This window comes from Bubalus kerabau, chromosome 1, assembly GCF_029407905.1.
Source record: "Bubalus kerabau isolate K-KA32 ecotype Philippines breed swamp buffalo chromosome 1, PCC_UOA_SB_1v2, whole genome shotgun sequence".
In the NCBI taxonomy this organism is placed as follows: Eukaryota; Metazoa; Chordata; class Mammalia; order Artiodactyla; family Bovidae; genus Bubalus; species Bubalus kerabau.
This window is the reverse complement of record NC_073624.1, coordinates 37979915-38006515: the sequence shown is the minus strand read 5'-3', so window position 1 is coordinate 38006515 and position 26601 is coordinate 37979915. Positions and strand designations below refer to the sequence as shown.

The 26601-nt window shown below is 38.6% G+C and overlaps 1 protein-coding gene across 5 annotated transcripts in view; it reads right to left on the bottom strand.

Annotated features, from left to right (window-relative positions):
* Positions 1–26601, bottom strand: part of RASSF8 (Ras association domain family member 8) — a 112531-nt gene that overhangs the window by 20711 nt on the left and 65219 nt on the right. For all 5 annotated transcript variants that reach the window (XM_055572289.1, XM_055572279.1, XM_055572268.1 and 2 more), the window contains one exon: positions 1122–1327. In XM_055572289.1, the coding sequence (XP_055428264.1) occupies positions 1122–1224 (103 nt within the window). In that variant the 5' untranslated portion in view covers positions 1225–1327. The remainder of the gene's footprint in view (positions 1–1121; positions 1328–26601) is intronic.

Genomic DNA, 26601 nt, shown 5'->3' with positions numbered 1-26601 from the left:
CACATACAGTGTTTCAGGAAAAATCAAAAGGCGTCAGCATTAAAGGAAAGCCTCTGTCTTTGCATAGGGACACTGACAGCTTCTAACAGTGCATCTGCCACAATGCTGGGCTACAGTCACCTCTACCAGACGCAAAGGTGCCACAGTAACAGCGACTTGTCTTCAGCCTGAGCTGGCTCGACACGCTTCCAATAAAAACTAGCATGACACCTAGCACGGTGCACAATGCAGGGGTTGGGGCACCAGCTCTTCACGCAGCTGAAAATCTGCATGTAACTTACAGTCAGCTGGCCCCCTCTATCTGCAGATCCTCCACATGCATGGATTCAACTAACCCTGAATTGTGTAGTAGAGCAGGATTTACTACTGGGGAAAAAACCACATGTAAGTGGACCTCACAGTTAAAACCTGTGCTGTTCAAGGGTCAACTCTACATGTTTGCTAAGTGATGGATTTAAGATGCAAATACAAACTTCAGCCCACATCACTGGCTTTACTGGTATAGGTGTTTATGCGCTCATCATGTTCCAAAAGGAATTACAGAAACTAAAACATATGCATAAAATATGATAAAGATGAATTGAGAATAAATAAGAATAAAAGTTGCAGCACGGTAAGTGAATAAGATGGAGCCAGCAAGCACGGATTTGACAACTTCACCTTCCCTGTGTAAAATTTAAAAAGTGCATGTTATCTTCCTGTACTTTTTACAGGAAGAAATGCCATTTAATTTGTTGTATTTTCTTTTCTAAAAGTATTCAGAATAATAAGTAAATTGGATTTTCCCTAATGAAGGGTCTGGGAACTTGAAATCCATGTTTTGGCTCAAGAAAACATTTTCAGTTCCAGAAATTGTCGTTTAGGATAAACATCAGGAGAAGAAAAGACAGTGTAGACTCTAGACTCAAGATAAGTGAAATCTAGGAGAGGCAGAGAAAAGTGTCTTCACAGATTGACCTGAGCGGGGCGTGGGGGACAGCAGTCAGTAAAAGTGCACCTGAGAGATGATCATGGAACCAGATGAACAAAACCCACATGACTCCTGTACTTAAAACAAACAAACAGAAACAGAGAGCATAGGTATAAACTGTCTAGCTCAGACACCCCAAGAATTCACTTACCTATTGCTTGGGCTAAGGCTATGACAACCTCCTGGCAAGTTGTGACCTCGGTGACCCCACAAACAATCCTCTGAACTCCGTCCACCCATACTTTAAGTTCCATGGTGCCCCAGCCAGTCACCCGAGGGCCCTGAGACTGGTCATCAAGCTGTCAGGTCATGTCTCTGGCCACGAAAACACGGAAAAGGCAGAGACTGTGTAGTCAGCTAAAAAGAGGAAAAAACACTGTTAAGAAAACAAATCTTAACATTTCTTCTAATAAGTAAATGTTACCAAAACAAATTTTAATACAGCATAGTCCTAACACCATTAATGACCATGGGCTTACTTAGTCATAGAACTGAACTGAATGGAGCAGTGTAAATATGACCATGGCCACCTTTCATGACATCTCATGGTACTACCATCTTCACGATTAGAATAGTACTCATAACATCACTCTCCATTGACTAAAAGAAATCATATTTACTTGCCTAAGCCTTTTGGCTCAACTTACAAACTATTAATTAAAAAAAAAATTTTATCAGGCTAATTTCTGAGGTTAAAAAAAAGAAAAAAGTTTTTTTTCTGGTCATTTTAGAAATCATAAATAATTGAACCAGCTTCTGCGGCCTTGCCAACATTTGTAAAGATATCTTCCTAAGGCTATGTAATCCTTCTTTGACAGAACCTTCCCGTGTATGAGCTAATTGTCCTCTTCCTATTTATTTAACAAGAGTTAGATAATTGCCTTAAACTAAAGAGTTATTCCAATAATGTAAACCTCAATCTTTTGTTTTACTTGTTGTGCTTCCCCAGTGTTTGATATTTTATTTAGCTGCATAAATAAAGTGAAACAGAAAATTTTGCATTCTCATACGGTCAAATCACTATCCTACTAAAAATCAATCACATGCAATTCTTTTTTCTGTGGGTTTTTAAAAACTCAACTGTTCCTGTGTTTAATAAAAATCCTTAGTCAGTCTACAATTTGTTTGCCCATTGTCATCTTCCTATTTCTTTGCTGTTTTTAAAAAAGAATGTTAAAGTTTATGACATGTAAAAAAGATTGATTTAATTAAAGAAAAGATTTAAATTTGTTTAATGGTTTACAATGGCACTGGCATTTCAGGATTAATTACTTATCAAAAAACTTATTTAAAAAACAATAAAACTTTTCCTACAAAATATTAACTTAGTCCTTGCACATTCTCTTATAGGACCTAAGACAGTTCTAGGTCACCTGGTCACCTGGGCAGAGTCAGAACACATGTGAAATGGAGAATAAAAGTAATTACTTTTTCTAGAGAAGGTACAAAATATTTTCTGTCATCCTGAAAAGAAGGGGAAGAAAGACATGAGGTTCCCAGTATGCTGCTTCAGCTCTCTGACTCCACTGCAGCCAAGGTGGCTTCACAAATCCTCTTTCTGCCCAGAGAAAGGGCCATTTGCCTGCAACAAGCTGATTCCTATAACTGTGTTCCCTCATTTACAAAGTAATGTAAGATGTTAAAATTTCTGGGGAAATAGAGTTCCAAAGCCAAGGAAATGTAAGAATTCCAGTAGATAAAGCCTGAAAAGTTCCTTTGCAGCTAGACTTCCTGGAACATTATATAGGCTGGTGTACATACCAGATTTCAAACAAGAGGTTTATATGCTACTATTCCTAATCTATTTAGAGACCACTTATAGAAAGGAAACCTAAGAGTTCTGACTTAAATAAGATTGATTTCCTTTTCTGGTAGGCACTCTTATTTCCTAAAAGTAGAATAGGCATTATTTGTTTTTGGGATAAATTAAGATGAAAAGTAGTCAAACACTAATATATTGTATTACATTAATATATTTAAATTATTTTATTAGAAATAAAAAACAGCTGAATTTTTAAAGCTGAAATAAAACATATTTAATACATAGTCCCTTATGTTTCATTTAAAGATTAAACTTGGACCTAATTAAAAGCTTTTGCCCAGCAAAGGAAACCATTAACAAAACAAAAAGACAACTTACTGAATGAGAGAAAATATTTGCAAATAATATGGCTGGTAAAAGATTACTACCCAACATATATAAATAGTTCATACAACTCAACATTAAAAAAACAAACACTTCAATTTAAAAAAATAGGCAGAAGAATTGAATAGACATTTTTCCAAAGAGGAAATGGAGATGTCCAATAGGCACATGAAAAGATGCTCAACATCACTAATCATCAGGAAAATGCTAATCAAAAATCACAAGAAGATACCACCTCACACCTGTCCGAATGGCTATCATTAGAGAGAACACAAATGACAAATGTTGGCCAGGATGCAGAGAAAAGGGAACCCTCACGCACTGTTGGTGGGAATGTAAACTGGTGCAGCTACTGTGGAAAAACAGTATGGAGGTGTCTCAAAAAAACTAAACATAGAACTACTATATGACCCAGCAATTCCACTTCTGGATATATATCTGAAAAAACAAAAAATGCTAATTTGAAAAGATACATGCACCCCAATGTATGTAGCAGCATTATTTACAATAGCCAAGATATGGAAGCAATCTAAGTGTCCATCAACAGATAAATGAATAAAGAAGATGTGGTGTATATATCCAATGGAAACTACTCAGCCATTAAAAATAATGAAATTCTGCCTTTTGCAGCAACATGGACAAACTCGCTATGCTAAGTGAAGTAAGCCAGAGAAAGACACATACTATATATCACTTACATGTGGAATCTAAAAAAAAAAATACAATAAACTAGTGAATACGAAAAAAAAAAAAGGAGACACACAGAGAACACACTAGTGGTTACTAGATGTGGGGGACAATATAGAGTAGGGGAGTGGTTGGTACAAACTATTGGACATAAGATAGGCTCAAGGATGTATTGTACAACATTGGGAATATAGCCAATATTTTGCAATAATTGTAAATGGAAATAAAACTTTAAAGTATTAAAATTTTAAACATTATAAAAGTAAATACTTATTTTTAAAAGATTAAACTTGGGAAAACTAACAAGAAAGACAGCAGATCTCATTAAAAGTCCTCCTCTCCCACCCCAGGAAGCCTGTTGTTTAAAAGAAACCTCTGAGGTTCATTATTAAGTTCCATAAAGGTTTTAGTATACCATCACATATTTTCCTTTCTGCATTATTATCTTTTCACCTTGAATTTTTAATCATTAACTGAATACAAATGAACATAAGACATATACATCTGTTAAATATCACAGAGTATAGTAATGTTGTGGGAAAACACAGAGCATAAATAATACTGCTTAATTAATATAAACTTCAGGGTATTTATCCTCTTGATCAGAGACGTCCTACCACAGCTCATCATTGCGAAGATCAGCATCTGCGTTTTTAACACTGCTAATAATATCTTTCAGGTTCTTAAGAAGGGTAGGAAACACCCTTATGGATCAGATCAAAGAACCATATGGTCCAAAATTCTATTGCAGGAGGATCACTTTGCTTTTGTCAAGTTTGGAGCTATATTGACAATCATCCCTTCCTTTCCTTATGATCAGGGTTACTCATGAGAGTCATTTGAAAAATATCTTCCAAGCAGAAGCCCCAGGTACTCTCTTTTAAAAGCTGCAACCCTGTTCTTTCCTTTATACCCTCTGAGTCCAACTCTTAAGCTCTGCTCCCAGAACTAGACTAGAGGGGAAAATGGAAGTCCTACACTGTAGGTGCGTGTGGTGGATTGGTCATCATTGGAACTAAAAACTCAGGAAGCAGAAGGACCATAGCATCTTAATTGGAATCTGGAATACATTTTTTCCATGGAAACAGTGATGTAGGTAGAAGTAAGGTTCTACTGCAGAGTTGTTATTGTTTTCATTGTGAGGTTTGTATATTCAAACCACTATTATTTTAATAATTTTTATAATGAAGAACTAGGTTTATTCAGTAACTTGCAACTGGGAAGCAAGTATTCTTTCAGCTAAGAAGCATTTATTATCTTAAAAGTTGATTGGACCCATGCACTCAGAGTCAACTAATCTATGACAAAGAAGGCAAGAATATACAATGGAGAAAAGACAGTCTCTTCAACAAGTAGTGTTGGGAAAGCCAGACAGCTACATATAAATCAAATAAATTAGAACATTCCCTTACACCATATACAAAAGTACATTCAAAATGGTTTAATTATAAATTTAAGACATGACACCATTAAATTCCTAGGAGAGAACATAAGCAAAACATTCTCTGGGACAAACTGTAGCAATGTTTTCGTAGATCAGTCTGCCAAGGCAAAAGAAATAAAAGCAGAAATAAGTGGGACCTAATCAAACTTAAAGGGCTAGGTTGGTGGCTCACTCGTAAAAAACTTGCCTGCCAATGCAGGAGCTGTGGGTTCGATCCCTGGTCTGGGAAGATACCGCTGGAGAAAGAAACGGCAACGGCAACCTTACTTCAGTATTCTTGCCTGGAAAAACCCCATGGACAGAGGAGCCTGGTAGGCTACAGTCCCTGGGGTGTTATGAGTAGGATGTGACTTAGTGACTGAACAACAATCAAACTTTAAAATTTCTGCACAGCAAAGGAAATCATCAACAGAACAAAAAGACAACCTACAGATTGGTGGAAAATACTTGCAAACGATGAAATAGACAAGGGGTTAACTTCCAAAATGTACAAATAGCTTGTACAACTCAATATAAGAAATATGAACCCAATCAGAAAATGGGCAGAAGACCTAAACAGACATTTCTCCAAAGAAGACAAACAGCTGGCCAACAGGCAAGCAAAAAGATGCTCGACACTGCTGATTATTAGAGAAATGCAAATCAAAATCACAACAGGGTATCAGCTCACACAGGTCAGAATAGCTATCATCAAACATTCTATCAATAGTAAATGCTGGAGAGTGTGTGGAAAACAGGGAACCTCACACACTGCTGGTGGAGTAGCTGTAGTAGTAGTGTTAGTCTCAGTTGTGTCCGACTCTTTTGCGAGCCCATGGACTGTAGCTTGCCAGGCTTCTTTGTCCACGGAATTCTCCAGGCAAGATTACTGGAGTGGGTGGCCATTCTCTTCCCCAGGGGATCTTCCTGACCAGGGCTCGAACTGGGTCTCCTGCACTACAGGCAGGCTCTTTACCATCTGAGCCACCAGGGAAGTCTAACACTGTTGGGAATGTAAATTGGTACAGTTACTATGGAAAATAATAGAGAGTCCATAAAAAACTAGAGCTACCACTCCACTCCTGGGTATATATCTGGAAAAAAATGAACACTCTAATTTGAAAAGATACATATGTTTTCTTTGTATGTTCATACCCCCAAATGTTCACAGCAGCAGTGTTGATAATAACCAATACATAGGAACAACCCAAATGCCCATCAACAGACAACTGGCTTAAGAAGATGTGATATACATATATACAATAGCGTATTACTCAGCCATAACAAAAGAATGAAATATTGCCATTTGCAGCAACATAGATGGACCTAGAAAATATTATTCTTAGTGAAGTCAGACAAAGACAAATAATTGTATGGCATCACTTATATGTGGAATCTAAAAAATAATACAAATAAATCTACATACAAAATAGGAACTGACTTACAGACACAGAAAACAAACTTATAGTTACCAAAGAAGGGAGGGAGGGAGGGAGAAATTAGGAATATAGGATTAACAGATACAAACTTCTATAAATAAAATAGATAAGCAACAAGGATTTACTGTATAGAACAAGGTATTATATTCAGTATTTTGTAATGACCTATGAGTGTGTGCTAAGTCGTTTCAGTGCGACCCTGTGGACTGTAGCCCAGCAGGCTCCTCTGTCCATGATTCTCCAGGCAAGAATACTGGAGTGGGTTGCCATGCCCTCCTCCAGGGGATCTTCCCAACCCAGGGATCCAACTTGTGTCTCTTATGCGTCCTGCATTGGCAGATAGGTTCTTTTCCACTAGCACCACCTAGATCTATAATGAAATATAATCTGAAAAAAAAAAACAAAAAAACAAAAAAACCACCACCACTGAATCACTTTGCTGTGCTCCTGAAACTAACACAGCATTGTACATCAACTATACTTCAATTTAAAAAATGTCTACTGGAATTAAGCTCCTAAATTCGTGGAGACATATTACCCCAAGACCAGTGCTTTTAATAAACAATTACATTCAATCCTCATTACTTGTGGATTCCTTATTTGTGAATTCACCCACTCACTAAAATTTATTTGTAACCCCCAAATCCACACGTGTGGTACTTTCATGGTCACTCACAGACATGTATAAAGAGGTGAAAAATTGGAGTTGCCTGGCTTATGCGTTCCCCACTGGGGTTGGCCAAAATCAGTGCTGTCTTATTTCAGCTTTCATTCTGTCAACAAAGTCCTTTTCTCAGTCTATATATAGGATCATATTTGGCATTTTTGTAGTTTCTGTTGGTGACTTCACTGTTTAAAAAAGTCCCCACACACTGTGCTGAAGTGCTGTCTAGGGTTCCTAAGGGCACAAAGGCTCTGATGTGACCTAGAGAAAAATACACATTGTTAGGTAAGCTTTGTTCAGGCATGCATTGCAGTGCTGCTGACTGTGAATTCAATGTTGGTGAATCAATGGCATATATTAAACAAAGTGTCCTTAATGGAAAAACACATAAAACAAGGTGATATACTATCAGCAAATGAAACTGTTGTGACCAAGTTCAGTTCAGTTCAGTCGCTCAGTCGTGTCCAACTCTTTGAGACCCCATGAATCACAGCACGCCAGGCCTTCCTGTCTGGCTCTTGCAAATGACGAGAACTGATGGCTTATCTCTAAATGATATAACTTCCTTGTGATAGCAACCATCAAACTGTTGAGCAAATCTCATCACTCCCTGGACACTGCATACAAGCATACACTAGCTTACTGCCAACTTTAACATTTCTTTTGTTGTTAGCTTTGTTCAAGATCTGACATTACTGCATATCAAAGAATTCTGTGTAAAAATAGTATACAGATAAACTGGGTTATAATAAAATTTTCATGATCAAACTAGTTACTTTAGTTAAGTCAAACACTGATGCTGGCTGCTAGCTCTTTCTGCATCACAGAGAAAGAGATTCAGCACAATGAACACAATATATATTCTGAATAGCACTTATAAGAACTATTAATAACCAGATACTAAAATTCTCCTTTGTGTAAAAAATTGGTTAAAAAAAAAAAAAAAACTAAAAGAGTTCATATTGGCTCATTCTAAAACTAATTTGATGTGAGAATTCAATGAAACTGTATAGAATAACTGCTACCAACTAAAAAAGTAATAACTTCTTAATGTTCAAATATTACTGATGTAAAAAGTGTCTATGGGTACCTGCTGTCTGCAGAAACAGGAAAAGAACTGAAGAGAAAACCAGCCTGGAGAGCACGACAGGATGAAGCATAATGTGAGAGGAGAGAGAGACAGTGAAAACACACTAGAGGAAAGGAAGGTGATGGGAAGCCAGATTTGGCAGATAGAGGTAAGAGTCTTTGGAAAGCTGCCTCAGACGCCAGTCAAAGGTTACTTTAATCAAACCCATTTTTTCACTATAACGCAGTTCTGTAAATGGTGTCACAGAAAGTGGGTTGTTATAAAACGGTACACGAGGTCAAGAGTGGAGTTAAGGAAGATGACCTTAGTAACATAAATAAGCGTCTCCCAAAATGAATTCTGGATGAAGCACAAGCTGGAATCAAGATTGCCGAGAGAAATATCACTAACCTCAGATACACAGATGACACCACTCTTATGGCAGAAAGCAAAGAAGAACCAAAGAGCTTCTTGACGAAAGTGAAAGAAGAGAGTGAAAAAGTTGGCTTAAAACTCAACACTCAGAAAACGAAGATCATGGCATCTGGTCCCATTACTTCATGGCAAACAGATGGGGAAATAATGGAAACAGTGACAGACTTTATTTTTGGGGGGCTCCAAAATCATTGCAGATGGTGACTGCAGCCATGAAATTAAAAGACGCTTGCTCCTTGGAAGAAAAGCTATGACCACTCTAAACAGCATAATAAAAAGCAGAGTATGGCAAAACCACTACAATATTGTAAAGTAATTAGCCCCCAATTAAAAAAAAAAAAAAAAAAAAGCAGCAGAGACATTACTTAACCAACAAAGGTCCCTTAGTGAAAGCTATGGTTTTTCCAGTGGTCATATATGGATATGAGAGTTGGAGAAAGCTGAGCGCTGAAGAATTGATGCTTTTGAACTGTGGTGTTCGAGAAGACTCTTGAGAGTCCCTTGGACTACAAGGAGATCCAACCAGTCAAATCCTAAAGGAAATCAGTCCTAAATATTCATTGGAAGGACTGATGCTGAAGCTGAAACTTCAATTCTTTGGCTACCTGATGCGAAGAACATGCTGAAAAAGCCCTGATGCTGGGAAAGATTGAAGGCAGGAGGAAAAGGGGACGACAGAGGATGAGATTGTTGGATGGCATCACTGATGTGATGGACAGTTGAGTAGGAGTTGGAGTTGGAGTTGGGAGTTTTGAGTAGGCTCCAGGAGTTGGCGATGGACAGGGAAGCCTGGTGTGCTGTGGTCCACAGGGTCACAAAGAGTTGGACACGAATGAGCGACAGAACATGGCAACCTACTCCAGTACTCTTGCCTGGAAAATCCCACGGATGGAGGAGCCAGGTAGGCTGCAGTCCATGGGGTCACTAGGAGTCGAACACGACTGAGCGACTTCACTTTCACTTTTCACTTTCATGCACTGGAGAAGGAAATGGCAACCCACTCCAGTATTCTTGCCTGGAGAATCCCAGGGATGGGGGAGCCTGGTGGGCTGCTGTCTATGGGGTAGTACAGAGTCGGACACAAATGAAGCGACTTAGCAGCAGCAACAGATCGACTGAACTGCACTGAAAATTAATTCTTGAGAATGGCAGTCCTGAGAGACACACCATGGGAAATAAAGTCTTCCAGTTCAGTAATTTTGGGAAACTTCTCATAACATGTCATCTCTGGGAGACAAAGGTTCTGATACCCCATGGTAGAGAAACTAGTCAAACTCTGTTAAACTTACTCAGTGACTTAGCATGGGGGATGGGGGGAAGGTGAGCAGTGAAAGTGGCCACAATGCCTATAAAAAGTCTTTATTTTATACTATAGGATGCAAACTACTAGCTTTTAGAAAATATGCCTATGTATAAGAATAAGATTTCTGCCCACTCTTTAATGTATTTTGAGGCACTTAGAAGAGGTGATGGATACACTGTTGGAAGTTTTACTTGTAGGAACAATAAAGGACAAATGAGAAAATTTAATAGAACCCTTGCTTTCTCTTTTGCTTATATAAAAAAAGTCTTCATTGCCACAACAAAGTTATCTCTTCTAAAGATGGGCTTTATATTGTTTCTTTTCAGACATCTGTCTAAACCATAGAATTTTTCTTTAATAGTATGTTTTTAAAAGTTTATAATGCAAGTACTACGTGTGTATTAACTATTAAATCCAATAAACCCATACTCTTTCCTCTAGTACTCATCATCCTCAGGTCACAGCATTCAAACACATGCAATGAGCTAATACTTCCCAAACATGACATGGGCATGTGACCACTCTGCAACCATGGCAAGGAGTGGTGTGAGTATTAACTATCTGCCAAGCCCAGTGTATCATGCCTCATTTATTCCTCACTGAGTTCGGTATCACTCATCTTCTTTTAAAGGTGAAAAAACTGAGTCTCAGAAAGCTTAAATAACTAACTCTCTTGAGGTCATGAACCTAGTAATTTGGGGGCACATATTCACAACTGGGGTGAATAAAGAAACCAAGAAATGAATAAGGCTAGTCTCTTTAAAAGGATTCACTGTAGAAGGCAATGGCACCCCACTCCAGTACTCTTGCCTGGAGGGTCCCATGGACGGAGGAGCCTGGTGGGCTGCAGTCCGTGAGGTCGCTAGGAGTCGGACACGACTGAGCGACTTCACTTTCACTTTTCACTTTCCTGCATTGGAGAAGGAAATGGCAACACACTCCAGTGTTCTTGCCTGGAGAATCCCAGGGACAGGGAGCCTGGTGGGCTGCCGTCTATGGGGTCACACAGGGTAGGACACGACTGAAGCGACTTAGCAGCAGCAGTACCCAAATAAATGCTCTTAAAATGTCCTAAATTACACTAAGAAATCTCATCTGTCATCTCTTGGAAATTTACTTCTAGTAACAAACAACAATGGGACAGCAGGCACAAATCTGCCATTCCAGGAGAAAGAGGAGGCAAATTAACTATTAATAAACCGTGCTAAGAGACTACAGTTTTAGTTCAGAGAACCTATGATAAATAAATGTGCATTTCAGCAAAATAAGTGTTTCATCACATTTATTTTTCAGTGCCAACAAATTATTCCTCCAGTTTTAGAAAATTATGTTGACATTTATTTTACAGAGTCCCTAAATAAAATATGCTTGCCTGTTTGTGATGATTTTTAACTCTTGCTTTAAAAATAAAGCAAAGCTTCTTAGATATTTCCGGCATTTCCTTAAATTCACACTATTAAAAACTACTTCCTGGAATAAGCCACTTTTTTCAAGGGAACATTGATCAGGGTGATAGCATACTGAGATTCAAATCCTGAATATATCACTTCAACCAAGATGCATAACTTCTCAAGTGACATTTGTGAGAAATAGAATGCCTTAAAAAAAAAAGTCATTGGTATGAAAATACTGATCCTTCTACTAAGAACTATCTTTTTTAAAAATTAAAAATTTTAAATAAACATATCTAGCAACCTCAGTTTTTTCTTTAGCATGAAATTTGAAGTTTCTTATTGAAAGCTCATTTCCAGATATCTTATTGACAACTATATTTTTCTGAATCAAATATAAGGTTAAACCCATATCTATGATTTTGAAATTGAGACTTCTCCCACACCGAGAGGTGTAAACCAACAGGTCATAGAGCAGTTATCGAAAATCTTTTAGGAGTACAGTACTTTGCCAGGACAGTACTTATATATGAACTAACAATTTGGGTAGATTTCGACCTGTGAATTGAAGCTCTGAATAAGAAACACAGGATTTTTATGTAATAATTATAATTCAAGAAAAAGCAAAATCTTTAATTATCCATTTTAGAGAACAGATGTTTTTCCAGTAACCAAAGTTCATCTCAAAAGCAAGCTCTTCTAAATAACTCCTTTTATCAGTCTAATATACTGACATCACCAAAAAGTAATTTATCCCCTAATCCTCTCAAAATGGTTACCATTTGTAAAATCATTCTAATACCCCATGGAAACACAAAGACATGTTTATTAGCTTGAAGTCTTTGACTTCTGGCTAACAGAATACTCATAAGGGAAGTGTTCTGTTTTGGAATTTAACCTGGAAATTCGCATCTTGAAAGAGATCACAGGAGAAGCCAGGGAGCTACAGGGGCATGAGACAAAGGCCACTTGGTTAGTCTGAAGGCATGTCATCAAAATGATGGAAATGAACCAAGACCAACACACAAAAATGAACAATTCAGTCTTGGGGGCCTCTAAGACCCTCTACAGCCCTGACTGTAAGCCAATTCCTGATGGCTGAAATCTTACAAGTGGTAGTAAGCCTGAGTCAGCTTCATCTGGAATGCCACCATTCTGCACGAATGCTACTAACCTCAACACATGCATCTTTCTTCTTTTTTTCTGTTGTTCCAGCCTTGCCATATTTTCCCTTTTAAGTCACAAGCCTTCCAATGTCACTCAAAAATAGAATCTGGCTCTACAGGGTGAGGTCTCAAGGAAGCTGTGGATTCCTTACACCTAGACATGCCAGGGAGGGATGGCCACATGATAGTGCTTTCTCCAGACATATAAGGGCACTCACTTTAGAGAGTTCACTGAAACCAGATGCACAGGTATCTTGCTTTTCAGAGCTAGCAATCTGCTGTCCAAGAACTAGTATAATCAGTTCACTGAACACAGAAGGCTGAGGTCTGGCCAAACTTTATCATTTGGTCAAGGTCACATGGATAGACATTAGCCAATCTCCAGAGTAATATCAATTTAGATTATTCTGAAAACTGAAATTAAATAATTAAATAACACATATTGAGATAAATTAAGTGCCCAATATAGAAGATGTTGAGGGAGCTGCTCCTGTTAAGAACTCTAATGAAAACAGTTGGACCATAAAATGGGGGTTGCCACTGACATAAGAAAATTAGCATGAAAAAACTGTATGTTGCTTCTTTTTGCCAATTTTCTTAAATGTTCATGGAAGGTGGAATAGTGCGTGACCTTACAACTTGATTTTACTGGATAAAAAATCTAAAAGTACAAAAATAATACACCATTGGGTTCCACTTTGTGCTGCTGTATTATTGAAAAAGAGGAACATAAAGTCATCTGTTTTGAGATGGCTAACAGACATGTGAAAAGATGCTGAACACCGCTCATTAGAGAAATGTAAATCAAAAATACAATGAGGTATCATCTCACACTGGTCAGAATGGCCATAACCCTCTTACACTGTTGGTGGGAATGCAAACTAGTACAGCCACTATGGAGAACAGTGTGGAGATTCCTTTAAAAACTGGAAATAGAACTGCCTTATGATCCAGCAATCCTACTGCTGGGCATACACACTGAGGAAACCAGAAGGGAAAGAGACACGTGTACCCCAATGTTCATCGCAGCACTGTTTATAATAGCAAGGACATGGAAGCAACCCAGATGCCCATCAGCAGATGAATGGATAAGAAAGCTGTGGTACATATATACAATGGAGTATTACTCAGCCATTAAAAAGAATTCATTTGAATCAGTTCTAATGAGGTGGATGAAACTGGAGCCTATTATACAGAGTGAAGTAAGCCAGAAAGAAAAACACCAATACAGTATACTAACGCATATATATGGAATTTAGAAAGATGGTAACAATAACCCTGTGTACGAGACAGCAAAAGAGACACTGATGTATAGATCAGTCTTATGGAATCTGTGGGAGAGGGAGAGGGTGGGAAGATTTGGGAGAATGGCATTGAAACATGTGTAATATCATGTATGAAACGAGTCACCAGTCCGGGTTTGATGCACGATACTGGATGCTTGGGGCTGGTGCACTGGGACGACCCAGAGGGAGGGTATGGGGAGGGAGGAGGGAAGAGGGTTCAGGATGGGGAACACAGGTATACCTGTGGTGGATTCATTTTGATATTTGGCAAAACTAATACAATATTGTAAAGTTAAAAAAAAAAAAAGTTTACAAACAACAAATGCTGTAGAGGGTATACAGAAAAGGGAACCCTCTGGCACTGTTGGTGGGAATGCAAATTGATACAGCCACTATGGAAAACAGTATGGAGATTCCTTTGAAAAAAATAGGAATAAAACTACCATATGACCTAGCAATTCCACCACTGGGCATACACCCTCAGGAAACTGTAATTGAAAAAAAAAATGTACCCACCCCAACGTTGTTCATTGCAGTGCTATTTACAATAGCTAGGACTGGTGGCTCAGACAGTAAAGAATCAACATATTGAAACATATGCACTGCTGCTGCTAAGTCGCTTCAGTCGTGTCCGACTCTGTGTGACCTCACAGACGCAGCCCACCAGGCTCCCCCATCCCTGGGATTCTCCAGGCAAGAACACTGGAGTGGGTTTGCCATTTCCTTCTCCAATGCATGAAAATGAAAAGTGAAAGGGAAGTCGCTCAGTTGTGTCCAACTCTTCGGGACCCCATGGACTGCAACCTACCAGGCTCCTCCATCCATGGGATTTGCCAGGCAAGAGTACTGGAGTGGGGTGCCATCGCCTTCTCCAACTGCCCTATGTAAAAGAGACAGCCAATGGGAATTTGCTGTATGATGCAGGGAACCCAGAGCCAGTGTTCTACGACAACTTAGAGGGGTGGGAGCGGGTGGGAGGTGGGGGGAGGTTTAAGAGGGAAGTGACAAGTGTATGCCTGTGGCTGTTAAATGTTGATGTACAGCAGAAACCATCACAATACGGAAAAGTAATTATCCTCCAATTAAAAATAAAATATAAAAAATAAAAAGTCATCTGTTTTACAGTTATACCTTCTGTAGATGTCCCAGTCTAGCCTGTGACACTTTAGCGGTAGCTTCAGGCATGTGTGTAGAGCCACTTTCTGTGATGGTTTACTTTCTGTTGGAGCTCTCAGGACCAGGAAAGATATCACACTCTCCAAGTCTTAATATGAAAACCCTGAATTCTGGCATCAGTTAAATCATGCTTTTTATTACATATGCTATTTCATGGCTCTGCTTTAAGTTTATTAGAAAACCGGCAGTGAGCAATAATGGAACAATGTATTTCTACTAAAACAGTCACTGAAAACATGGTGAGATTTTAAAAGACAGATTGAAGTACAAATAGATTTGTGCTGTGTGCTGTGCTTAGTCGCTCAGCTGTGTCTGACTTTTTGTGACCCCATGGACTGTAGCCTGCCAGGCTCCTCTGACAATGGGGATTCTCCAGGCAAGAATACTGGAGTGGGTTGCCATGCCCTTCCTCCAGGGGAACGTCCCAACCCAGGAATCAAACCGGGGTCTCCTGCATTGCAGGTGGATTTTTTACCAGCTGAGATACTGGGGAAGCCCAGATTCATGCTATTTCTCCTTAAATAGATACCAAAGTGTATATATATATATCAAGGTACCTCAATTGTAAACCAAACACTTCAAATGAAAGCATGTCTTTGTTACTTAATCTAGCAACAACAATAATAAACAGCTAACACTTACTGAACTCTTACTATGTGAGAGATGCAAAGCTGTGTGTATATATTTACATGTATCATATATGTAATAAACGTGTATATAAAATTTTATTTAATCCTTTTGATACTCATCTATGTGGCATGAATTATTATGAAACAAATGAGGAAACGGAGGCATAGAGGAATCAGTAACTAGGCCAGAGTCACTAAGCCAGCATGTGGCAGATCCTTATCTGATAATACTCATAACTACTAAAAAATTTATTTATACTGGAGTGTGCTCACCTGGGCAGTTAAAGGCATGGCCAATCACTGCTGCTGCTGGAGGGGTGCAAGCTCAGAGGTCACCAGGAGATCCATTTGAGGAGGCTGTCAGAGCCCGGGAGGCACGGGGCTGTGTTTGTCACTGCGCCAGGGATGGTGCCTGGGGACCACTGCCCCTGTGCGGGCCCGAGAGCCGTTTGCATGAAGACCCTGGATCCTGACCCCTCAGGATGCTGAACCCACCAAAACTGGAAGTGAGCCTGAGCCAGGGGGTGAACAACAAACCTTTGGTTTGAAGGGGCCTTGAGGTTTCAGCATCCTGAAAGACTTCAGCTACCCATTTCTAAGTGTCAAAAGTATCTGCAGAGTCCCGGGGAGAAGGTGTCAGCCAGTTTCCCAATGTGAGCCACCATTCAGTTCTACAACAATGAGTAGCAGGAGGAAGACACCCAGCCCTCCCACTCCCAGTGCGAGGAGGCCCAGGAGGAAAGAGCAGAGACAGGTCGATGAACCCAGGATGGCGATTTGGAGGCCGCAGTGGCTCAGCGGTTAAGGATCAATTCCCCGACTCTGTCCCTCCAGGGGGTGCTGTGTGCCCCTCATCCAAATAAGTCAGTTTCTTCTGCACCACACCCACCTCCCACTACACCCACCTCCCGTGAGCCCTGGGGGACAGGTGTGGGGGACGGCCATGCCAGGACACGTTGTGTTCCCACGGGCTGTACAAGGACATAACTGTCTGTGGTCAACACCCGACCCATGGCAAGACAGGGCCTTTACTCATCCTTCTCCTGGTGAGTCTTTGTGCTTCATTCATACTTTGAGAAAGGATTCTAGGACCATGAGGTTTGCATCCCAAGAGTTATTTATTGGGTGGGCCCAATTTTCAAAGTGCCTTCAGTAATGTCACTGTGCTGATCAAATGACAAATCATTCCATGTCGATTAGTAACCCACCCATGCCTCTCAATTAACCTGAGACCCCTTATTGGACTATTTCTGCTTCTATAAGAATGATTTAGATTCTGTCTGAGGTTGATTGTGGTTGCTTAGTGGCATTCTGAACAAAAATTTATTTATGGAAAGCACATAAACATATGGAATAATTTCCATAAAAGTAACACAATAAAAAGATAAGGATGGGGAGGTGAGACCATTCTGGATAAAAATGTGTATGATTCCTGTCTAAGGGCTGCTTGTATGAATAAAAGAGCTTTAACTCTTAGTTGGGATCTGCTTTGGGTTTGTCACTGGAATAAAATATTGCTGTTTTCAAAGTATGGAATACAATATTATTTTCAACTTTTTATATTTTGATGACCAAATGAGTGTATACATCAAGGTTTTTTACTTAACTATTTTACATGTGATTGTCTTCCCAGTTTCTACTTGAAAGTAAGTATTTTGAAAGACAAAAAAATTTATTCATACTGATGAAATAAAGTTACTAGTAAAGCTTGCCAGGACATTTGTAATCATCAGTTCTGGCTCAGAAGACAAAGTAATCAGGCAGATAGGACCATGGGAGCTATTAATTCTAATGTCACTAGGCTGAATGACTTGAGTGTATGTGTGCTAAGTCGCTTCAGCTGTGTCCAACTATCTGCGACCTATGGACTGTAGCTTGTCAGGCTCTTCTGTCCATGAGATTCTCCAGGCAAGAAAACTGGTGTGGGTTGCCATTTTTTTCTCCAGGGGATCTTCCCGACCCAGAGATCAAACCTGCATCTCTTATGTCTCCTGCACTGGCAAGCGAGTTCTTTACCACTAGGGCCACTCATACTGCTAGGGTGAATAACATACTTAGCCTAATTACTGCCACAGAACTGAGAAGAAGCACGGAACTGATGTTCATTGATCCAATCAGACTTAGTAAGGAATTCATGATCCTTGAGGTTCCTGCCAGTCATCCTTGTCTCAGTAAAGCAAGGACAGAGCTTGTGTCTGAATCCAAATGCTTTCAGACTTCTGGAGTCTATTTTCTTTCCACTACAATAAGCCAATGTGCAAGGCAGAATTATTTTTCTTCTCCATACCCAAATAGATATGGGCTACTTCATTGTTGGTTTTCATCCATTTACATGATATTAAATCATGTTCAATACTTTATAGCCTCCATTCAGGTAAAGGGAATCTGTTTTCTGAATTTAGCATTAATGACATTGTGCAATGAAACCCACAGTTTTACTTAATATAAGATAAAAGTAAATGTATTTTTCATCTATAGATTTCTCACTCTTAATATCATAAACATCGAATCCATTAATTCTGACAAACAAGCCCATTTTTTTTTTCAAACAAGCCCATTTTTACAGCTATGAAGAATTAAGTGCATAAACTTTTCGACAAAACACTTTTTGCCTAACAGTTACAAAGTGAAGTCGCTCAGTCGTGTCCGACTCTTTGAGACTCCATGGCCCACCAGGCTTCTCCGTCCATGGGGTTTTTCCAGGCAAGAATACCGGAGTGGGTTGCCATTTCCTTCTCCAGGGAATCTTCCCCACCCAGGGACTGAACCCAGGTCTCCCGCATTGCAGGCAGATGCTTTACCCTCTGAGCCTCCAGGGAAGTTTTACACAGTTACAATGGTGACTTAAATAGCCAGATTTTATATACTGAACATGGGCTTCCCTTCTGGTTCAGTGGTAAAGAATCCACTTGCAATGCAGGAGATGGGGGTTGGATCCCTGGGTCAGGAAGATCCCCTAGAAGGAAATGGCAACTCACTTCAATATTCTTGCCTGGAAATTCCCATGGACAGAGGAACCTGGTGGACTACAGTCCATGGGGTTGCTAGAGTCAGACAACTTAGTGACTAAACCACCATCACCACCACTATATATCAAATATGCTCCTTTTCAGGTATGTATTTCAAAGCTAAATTAGTATATGAACATTTCAAGGCGAAAATAAAATAATCTGAGGAGGAAATAGTGATAAAATAAGTATATAAAATTAAGGAAAAGGTGAGCACCTTTCTTTGACTGACTGTCAAAGTGGTTATTAGACTATAAAACTTTACAACTTCAAATTTAAGATTTAATTAACACAGTAGAGCAAGGGTAACAACTGTCTTTCTTAAATGCAAATTTGACTTCATACTCCTGCTCAGATTCCTCCAATGGCTCTCCACTGCCATCAGGAACTGGCTCACAAAGAGGATGGTGGTAGCGGCTATTGGAGGCCCTGACCTAGACTGATTTGTTTGCTTCTGTATGTTGGTCTTCATTTCCATCACTCTTACAACACCCCTTCATACCAAACAAGTGGTCACTGTCTCATGCTACCCATGGCTCCCTGGCCTTTCCAGGCTTCTTCTCCTGGGACCAGCTGATAAAAGTACAAAATGCTTTAAAAGTATGGAAGGCAGATATTATATTTGGCAAAATTAAACAGGCGTGATCTCTAAGCATCTTTGTTAAACTAGAACTATATCAAATCACAGAAAGAAAATTTTTAAAGTATCCATTCAAACAATTTGAAAAGGTAGTTTAACCTTAAGAGCCAAAAATTATTTTGCTTATTCTATGTATTTGCTTATTCCTGAGGAAAATATAAGTTGATTAAGTAATGAAATCCCTAGATGATGTGCAAAAATAGGTACATCTTTTGGTGATATTTAAAAGTACAGGCATAGTTTGGAGATATAGAAGGTTTGGTTCTAGACCACTGCAATAAAATGATTATAGCAAGAAAGTGAGGCTCACAAATTATTTTATGCTTTCCCATTGCATATAAAAGTTATGCCAAAGTCTATTAAGTGTGTGATAGCATTTTGTCTAAAAAAACAATGTACATACATACCTTCCTTAAAGAATACTTTAACCACCATCTGAGTCTTTTTGCAACAGCAACATCAAAAATCACTGACCACCATAACAAATACAATAATAGTATGAAAGTTTAAAATACTGTGAGAATTACCAAAATGTGACACCGATGCTGTTGGAAAAATAATGCCAACAGACTTACTTGATGAAGGGCTGTCATAAATATTCAGTTTGTAAGAAACACAAATTGAAGAATTCCTGGAGAATTCCATGGACAGAGGAGCCTGGCGGGCTACAGTCCATGGGGTCCCAGAGTCTGACACAACTGGATAACTAACATTTTCACTTTCACTAGATAGAAGGGGGTTGGGAGTGGTCCTGGGGTAATGTACGTGCCTAGCAGTTGAGAAAAGCTGATTTTTGAAGAAACATTTTAATTAGAGTAAAACATACTACAGAAAAATTCAGCAATTAAGTGTGATGAATTTTCACACAGCAAACACACTAGGTCACTTCCAAGATCAAGAAGACGCCTTCTCCTAATCCTGACCCCTCCCTGAAGGGGCCTCTCATCACAGACTAGTTTTGCCTGGTTTTGGATTCTGCATAAATGAGGTCTATCTTACAAAGTGGTGCCTGGTTTCTTTGGTAACGGTATGTTTTTCTGGGCTTCATCCACATTGCTGTTCATAGCAGGTACTTCGTTCTTTCACACTGCAGTAGGATTTCCCATTGTACAAATAAACCACAGTTTATTCATCTATCTTCTCTTGATGGACAGCGTGGTTGTTTACAATTTTTGGTTATTACAAACGAGGCCACCTGGCTTGGAGTGGAGTTGCTCTAGCCTGTGATGGCCTGCCAACTGATCCCTCTGCCCTCCCTCTCATCTCTCTCTACACATTCATTTTATACATTATTGCTACAGAAGATCTTTCTTAAACACAAATTTGATTCTATATTCCTGCTCAGAGTCCTTTGATAGCCCTCCGCTGCCCTCTGGTCATTGATGGACCATCACTTAATTACGTTGCAACTCTCCCAGCTCTAAGATATTTCAGTTCTTTGAATATATCATTCTCTCAAGCATCTTTACCCTGCATCCACTGTTCTCCTTCACTGGAAAACATTTCTGATTCCTGTACATCCTTCAAGTTCACTGCAACCTCCTTCGGGGCATCATTCCCTAGTCTTTTGGCCCCTGTTCCGATCTGGAGGTGGCTACTCTCTCCTGCACTTCTAAAGCGCTGTTTTGGTTTTACCATGGCAACTCTCAAAGTGTTTATCTGCTAACTCCTCTGACTCTCATTCTACCTCCTGAACACTCCAGCACAGTGGCTGACGCATGCAGGATGCACCATGCATTTGTTGTGCTAACTGCACATGGAAGAATTTACCGTTTACCATTAACTGAGGGGGAAGAAAGCACAGGACTAGTGAGGAAGAGTCAGTGTGAACCCAGAGGTGACAAAACTGGCATTCAAGCATTTCAAGGTCAGTAAAACCTTGCATTATGGATTTAAACTCTGGAATAAATGTTAAATCTTATCATTAAAGATGCTACTATGAAGATTACACCATATTGTAAAGTTCTTAAATATATCCCAAGTCAATACCTAGAGAAGGAATACTATTGTTTTAACCTACAATTCGTGGCTTCCATATGATTATATATATATATAAATATATATATATATATATATTTTATGGGGCAGGGGTGTGTCATGTGGCTTGCAGGATCTCAATTCCCTAATCATGGATTGAATCTGGTCCATGCAGTCAAAGCCCAGAATCTTAACCACTAGGCCACCAGGGAACTCCCAAATAAAACATTTCATTTAAATAATTTTAGAAATATTAGTTTTAAAAGAATTAGTGAAACAAAATGTGCAAGTAAATCACACTTATGAAAAGAGTAGATAGAAAGATAATTGCAAAAAATGTCTAATGTTCAGAAATGGCAAAAAAAAAATCAATGTAGTATAACATTCTCCTGACACAGCTCTTTCTCAATACCTTATCACTTAAGCAAAGCTTCTCCTTCTCTAAAAACAAATTAATCAAAATAGGCCAAATGTCACCAAGTCAAGAAGAAACGCAAGCACCACCCTACAAACTAAGAGGGTTTTTAAGAAAAAGAATGTAAGGAATCTAACAAAATCAAAACAAAGGAATTGATAAAAGTAAACAGCACAGACTTCTCAAGCCATTTTCAGATTCTGGTTTATGAACTGTCTATCTGAATAACTTAAGATTATGGCGATAAATAAACCCATATACAGGCTGTGGTTAATATCCTTTCCCATTTCATAGCCTGGAAATATACAGAATGAATACAACACATGCTCTTTACCCAACTGTTCCTTCAAATACATTATTTGTTTTCTCAGTCAGCAAGTTCTTAAATTTCTGTGCTTAGCTTCTTTAGGTAGGGAAAAGATAAACAGACTTTTTTGACTTATAATTATATTATGTCAGGATAGAATTAACATATACCTCATCTCATTTTTAAAACTAGATTCTAAAAATGCCAAAACATCCACAATAACTAGCAATTCATTATCTTACTGTGATTCTGCCATAAATGAAAAGTTAATTATGTTTTAGGTATTTTGAATTTGTAAGAGCAATAAATATTTCTGTAGAGCATCCAACAAAAGGGCAAATTTGTACCTCATGCTGAGAAGACAGATTCAACACATCCAAGTATCAGAGAGGAGACATAAAGCTATAAAACTCAGTCATGTATATGCTAATTATCCCTTAAACAGCTTCTCTTTAGAATTACTGTAAAATTTATATTGGGTTGTCCTATGCTTTCACTTTAAGACTGACCTAGACAATCAGTATTTTAGATCTAGCAATTTATATTTTAACACATGTATATGTGTATGATGGCTTCCCCGGTGGCTAAGTTGGTAAAGAGTCTGCCTGCAATGTGGGAGATCTGGGATCAATCCCTGGGTCGGGAAGGTCTCCTGTAGAAGGAAATGGCAACCCACTCCAGTATTCTTGCCTGGAGAATTCATACAATGCATGTATGTATGTGTATATATTTATGTATGTATACATGTGTTTATATTATACATATGCACATACATTCACACAAGTTCCCATGTACACATATATACATACTCTCTTTGTTTATAGCTTAACTATAAATCAGGATACCCCCTTCTTCAAAACTATTAATCCTGTAAACACACTGCACGCTCATTAATTAATGAATTACCCAGTAGATAACTGTTCAAATTATATAATCATCCAATGTCAAAGCCAGGAGATTTATGCATTTCTGATTGCCTAAATTTCTACAAATCCACAATATTATTCTGAATTCCCAAAGAAGCAACTGTATGAACCTCTAAGGAATAAATTAAACAATGAAATACTCTAAAAGTTGTATATATGAAAAACTAATGTAAAAAAATCTCACGACTTGTGTTCAATGTGATGGATAACAATATATTCAGGAGAGAAGACAGATTATTAAATTTTAGACTATGAAAAAAATCATACAGAATAAAACTATGCTAATCATGGTCTAAAAAATGAAATAAAATACACTTCTTAGTTCTATATATTTGGTGCTCAGAAAACAATAAAAAGTCAAAGCCCAATAAAGAGTCAGCAGTTCCCTCATTAATAAATGGGGAATCAAGGACTGATTCAAGACCTAAGGAGTGTACTCTCAGATGGCCGGGGTGGGGTGGGGGGAGGGGGTGGGGTGGGACTAAGGCTATGTGCATTGTAACACAGGACAGATGCTTTCACTGTCAAGAGGTGTCTGCAGCACTAGTAGGTGCTGAAGCACTAGCAGAAGTCTAAATTTGGACTCCCTTTGAAAATTTTCCCACTGTTCAAAATTTACCTAATAGTGACAAAATGATTAAAGAGAATGAAACTGCTAATTTTTTTTTTTTTTTGATTCAAATCCAATCATTTGTGCTTAGCTACTGAACCATAAATCTTACATTATGGAGAGAAACAATGTGCTAAATTCCTTTTTAAAAATAAGAATACTATTCATAAATAGGGTTATTTGATATAAAAATAAAAAGTACTGTCTTTAAATATTCCATCTTTGGCTTGAAAATATCCCTTACTTGTATAGACCTTAAGCTGGAGAGCTTTCCTTTCTGTCATTTCCCCTTTCCTTTCGTATGACCACATGTTTTCTGTACCAATCACTTAGGAAAGAAGTGAGCTCTCTCTTCATTGTTTTAGAGTTTTGCTTGTCTATTTAGCATTCCTTTTTGAGTCTCAAGATGTATGGAACAATAAATGTCATTTAATGCTGAAAAAAAAAGTAAGAATACTATTATGTTTAAAGTTGTTATTCAAAATTAACTAAAAACACAAAAACAATGTGACTATTACTAAAAACAAAACAAAAAGGCCACTGTTTAAATGAATCCAACACAAATTTGTGGAGAGAATAATCAAAGTCAAGGAAATAAAATTATTTTAAATATACAATGTGACTCCCATGCTCTTTGTTAATCATGGTACCATTGGGATCAGACATTCAGCAACATGTGATTATACAGAAAAGACACAAATAACAAACATTCTTTTTCTTTTTATACTCATTAAAGTGAAAAGTGAAAGTGAAGTCGCTCAGTCGTGTCCGACTCTTTGTGGCCCGTGGACTGTAGCCCACCAAGCTCCTCTGTCCATGGGATTCTCCAGGCAAGAATACTGGAGTGGGTTGCCATTTCCTTCTCCAGGGGATCTTCCTGACCCAGGGATTGAACCCAGGTCTCCCACATTGCAGGCACTTTAACCTCTGCGCCACCAGGGAAGCAAATCTAGGCAAATTAGTTGATTTCTCTAAATTAAGCCAGTAGTTATAATTTTTTCCCAGGTGGTTTAGTGGTAAAGAATCCACCTGCCAATGCAGGAGATGCAGGAGACATGGACTCAATCCCTGGGTCAGGAAGATACCCTGAAGGAAAGAAGGAAAATGGCAACCTACTCCAGTGTTCTTGCCTGGAAAATCCCATTGACAGAGGAGCCTGGCGGGCTACAGACTGTAGGGGTGCAAACAGACACAACTGAGCACGTATAATCTTTATCTAAATAAATCCACTCAAGAACTAAACAGCAAGTAAAAGCAAAAGGCACCCGTTCAACTCTCAGGTCACAGGAAGATTCCTTTGAAGGTAACAGGCTAAGAACACTGACATGAAATCAAACTATCAGAAAAATTGGGAGCAGATGACATGGAAATCATTAATTACTACTGCTGTTTACAGACCATGATGTTTTACACGATTGACCACAGTGTGGGAATCACTAAACCTCAAGATAATACTTTTTTTACCCTGAAAGATTCAAATAGTGTTGATAAGTGTTAGATCATTTATAAAGTTAGGCAAGGCAGTTATCATGATGATTTTATTAACACCACTTCCTACCACCAAAAACAAAACAAAACACACCAGAACAGCTGGTTAACTAAACTGCTCAAGAGTTAAGTTAATAAGAACTCAGGTTTCTAATCTTCAGTTCTCTCACTGCCAGCCCTAATAGAATGTACCATAAAACTCACCATTCAGGCCCCTATCATCTCCCCCAATTTATCACAAGGGAACTACAAGCAGATGAATCAAAAGGCCACTGTACATCTGCCTACAAAACCAAGGAATGGAGATTGACCTGTCTACTTAGCAAAGCTAATTCTTCTGGAAAATGCTGTGAAAGTCCCCTTCCTGACCTTTGGAGCCTGATCCTCAGCAGTAGGCTCAATTTCACTGGCAGAGGAGCCTCACAGGTAACCCACAGCCTTGGATCCTGTTTCCAGCTCAGTGACGAGGAAATCCTAAGATGTTCCTCCCAGTCCTGTGATTCCAGTATCTCACACTGCAAGTGCCATTAACGTAGTTTTTAAAAGAAAAGAACTCAAAACACACTTGAAGAATATAAATATTTTCTATGGAAAAAAAGTTCTACAATCATATAGGAAGAATGAACATCTGTGAATGTTCCACAAATCTCTAAGTAGAAAAAACTGACAGAGACCTGAGTGATAGGAAAGGTTTGTCTCTGAAAACAAAGGAGTAATTTATCAGGCCAATAAATTCAGTGTGAAGACATTAAAGTCAAATTCAATAAAACCAACAAGAGACAAAGCAATGTCCTAGTTCTGTGTGCTGGGAGCTGAGGCTTCGCTGAGCACTAATTATATCTGCTTGGAAATGAAGCAAATTAAATATGTTCCCTTTTAAACGGGCTTAAAAAAAAAACAAAACCAAAACTTTTGAAGAAGAAAGCATTTTGAATCATTTTCCCAAATTAATTTTGGGAATTAAAGAGTAGGTTATACAAGTAATTTTTTTTTTTTTCCCCTAACATGCCCTGGGTAACAATGATGAAAATGTATGCTGAAGACATATTTAAAAACCAAATATCTAGTTCTATAGTTTTGGGCCCTCCAACATGCCTCAGAAGCTGGAGTTCTAAACAAAAAGTATAAAAAACACACAAGTAATTATGCAGGGTCTGGGGTGCTCAAAATTAATGGAGAATGTAAATGCTTTCAGGAAACTGTCAAACCCACATATTTTAGCTTATTTGTCTTTGTGGTCTTCATTGCTTTTTTTAAAATGGTCTCTTTCCAAAAGGGCTTAGGAAGTTCTCCTTTGAGACTCTGATCCTGAAACAACGCTTCACTCTAAAACAGTAGAGAAGACATTATTCAGAGAGCAAACTTTTATTATGTGGCATGAGTTCATCTCAAGCACATATATAATACTATGTATGGCTTGTTTACAGACAATCACAGGCTTGGTGT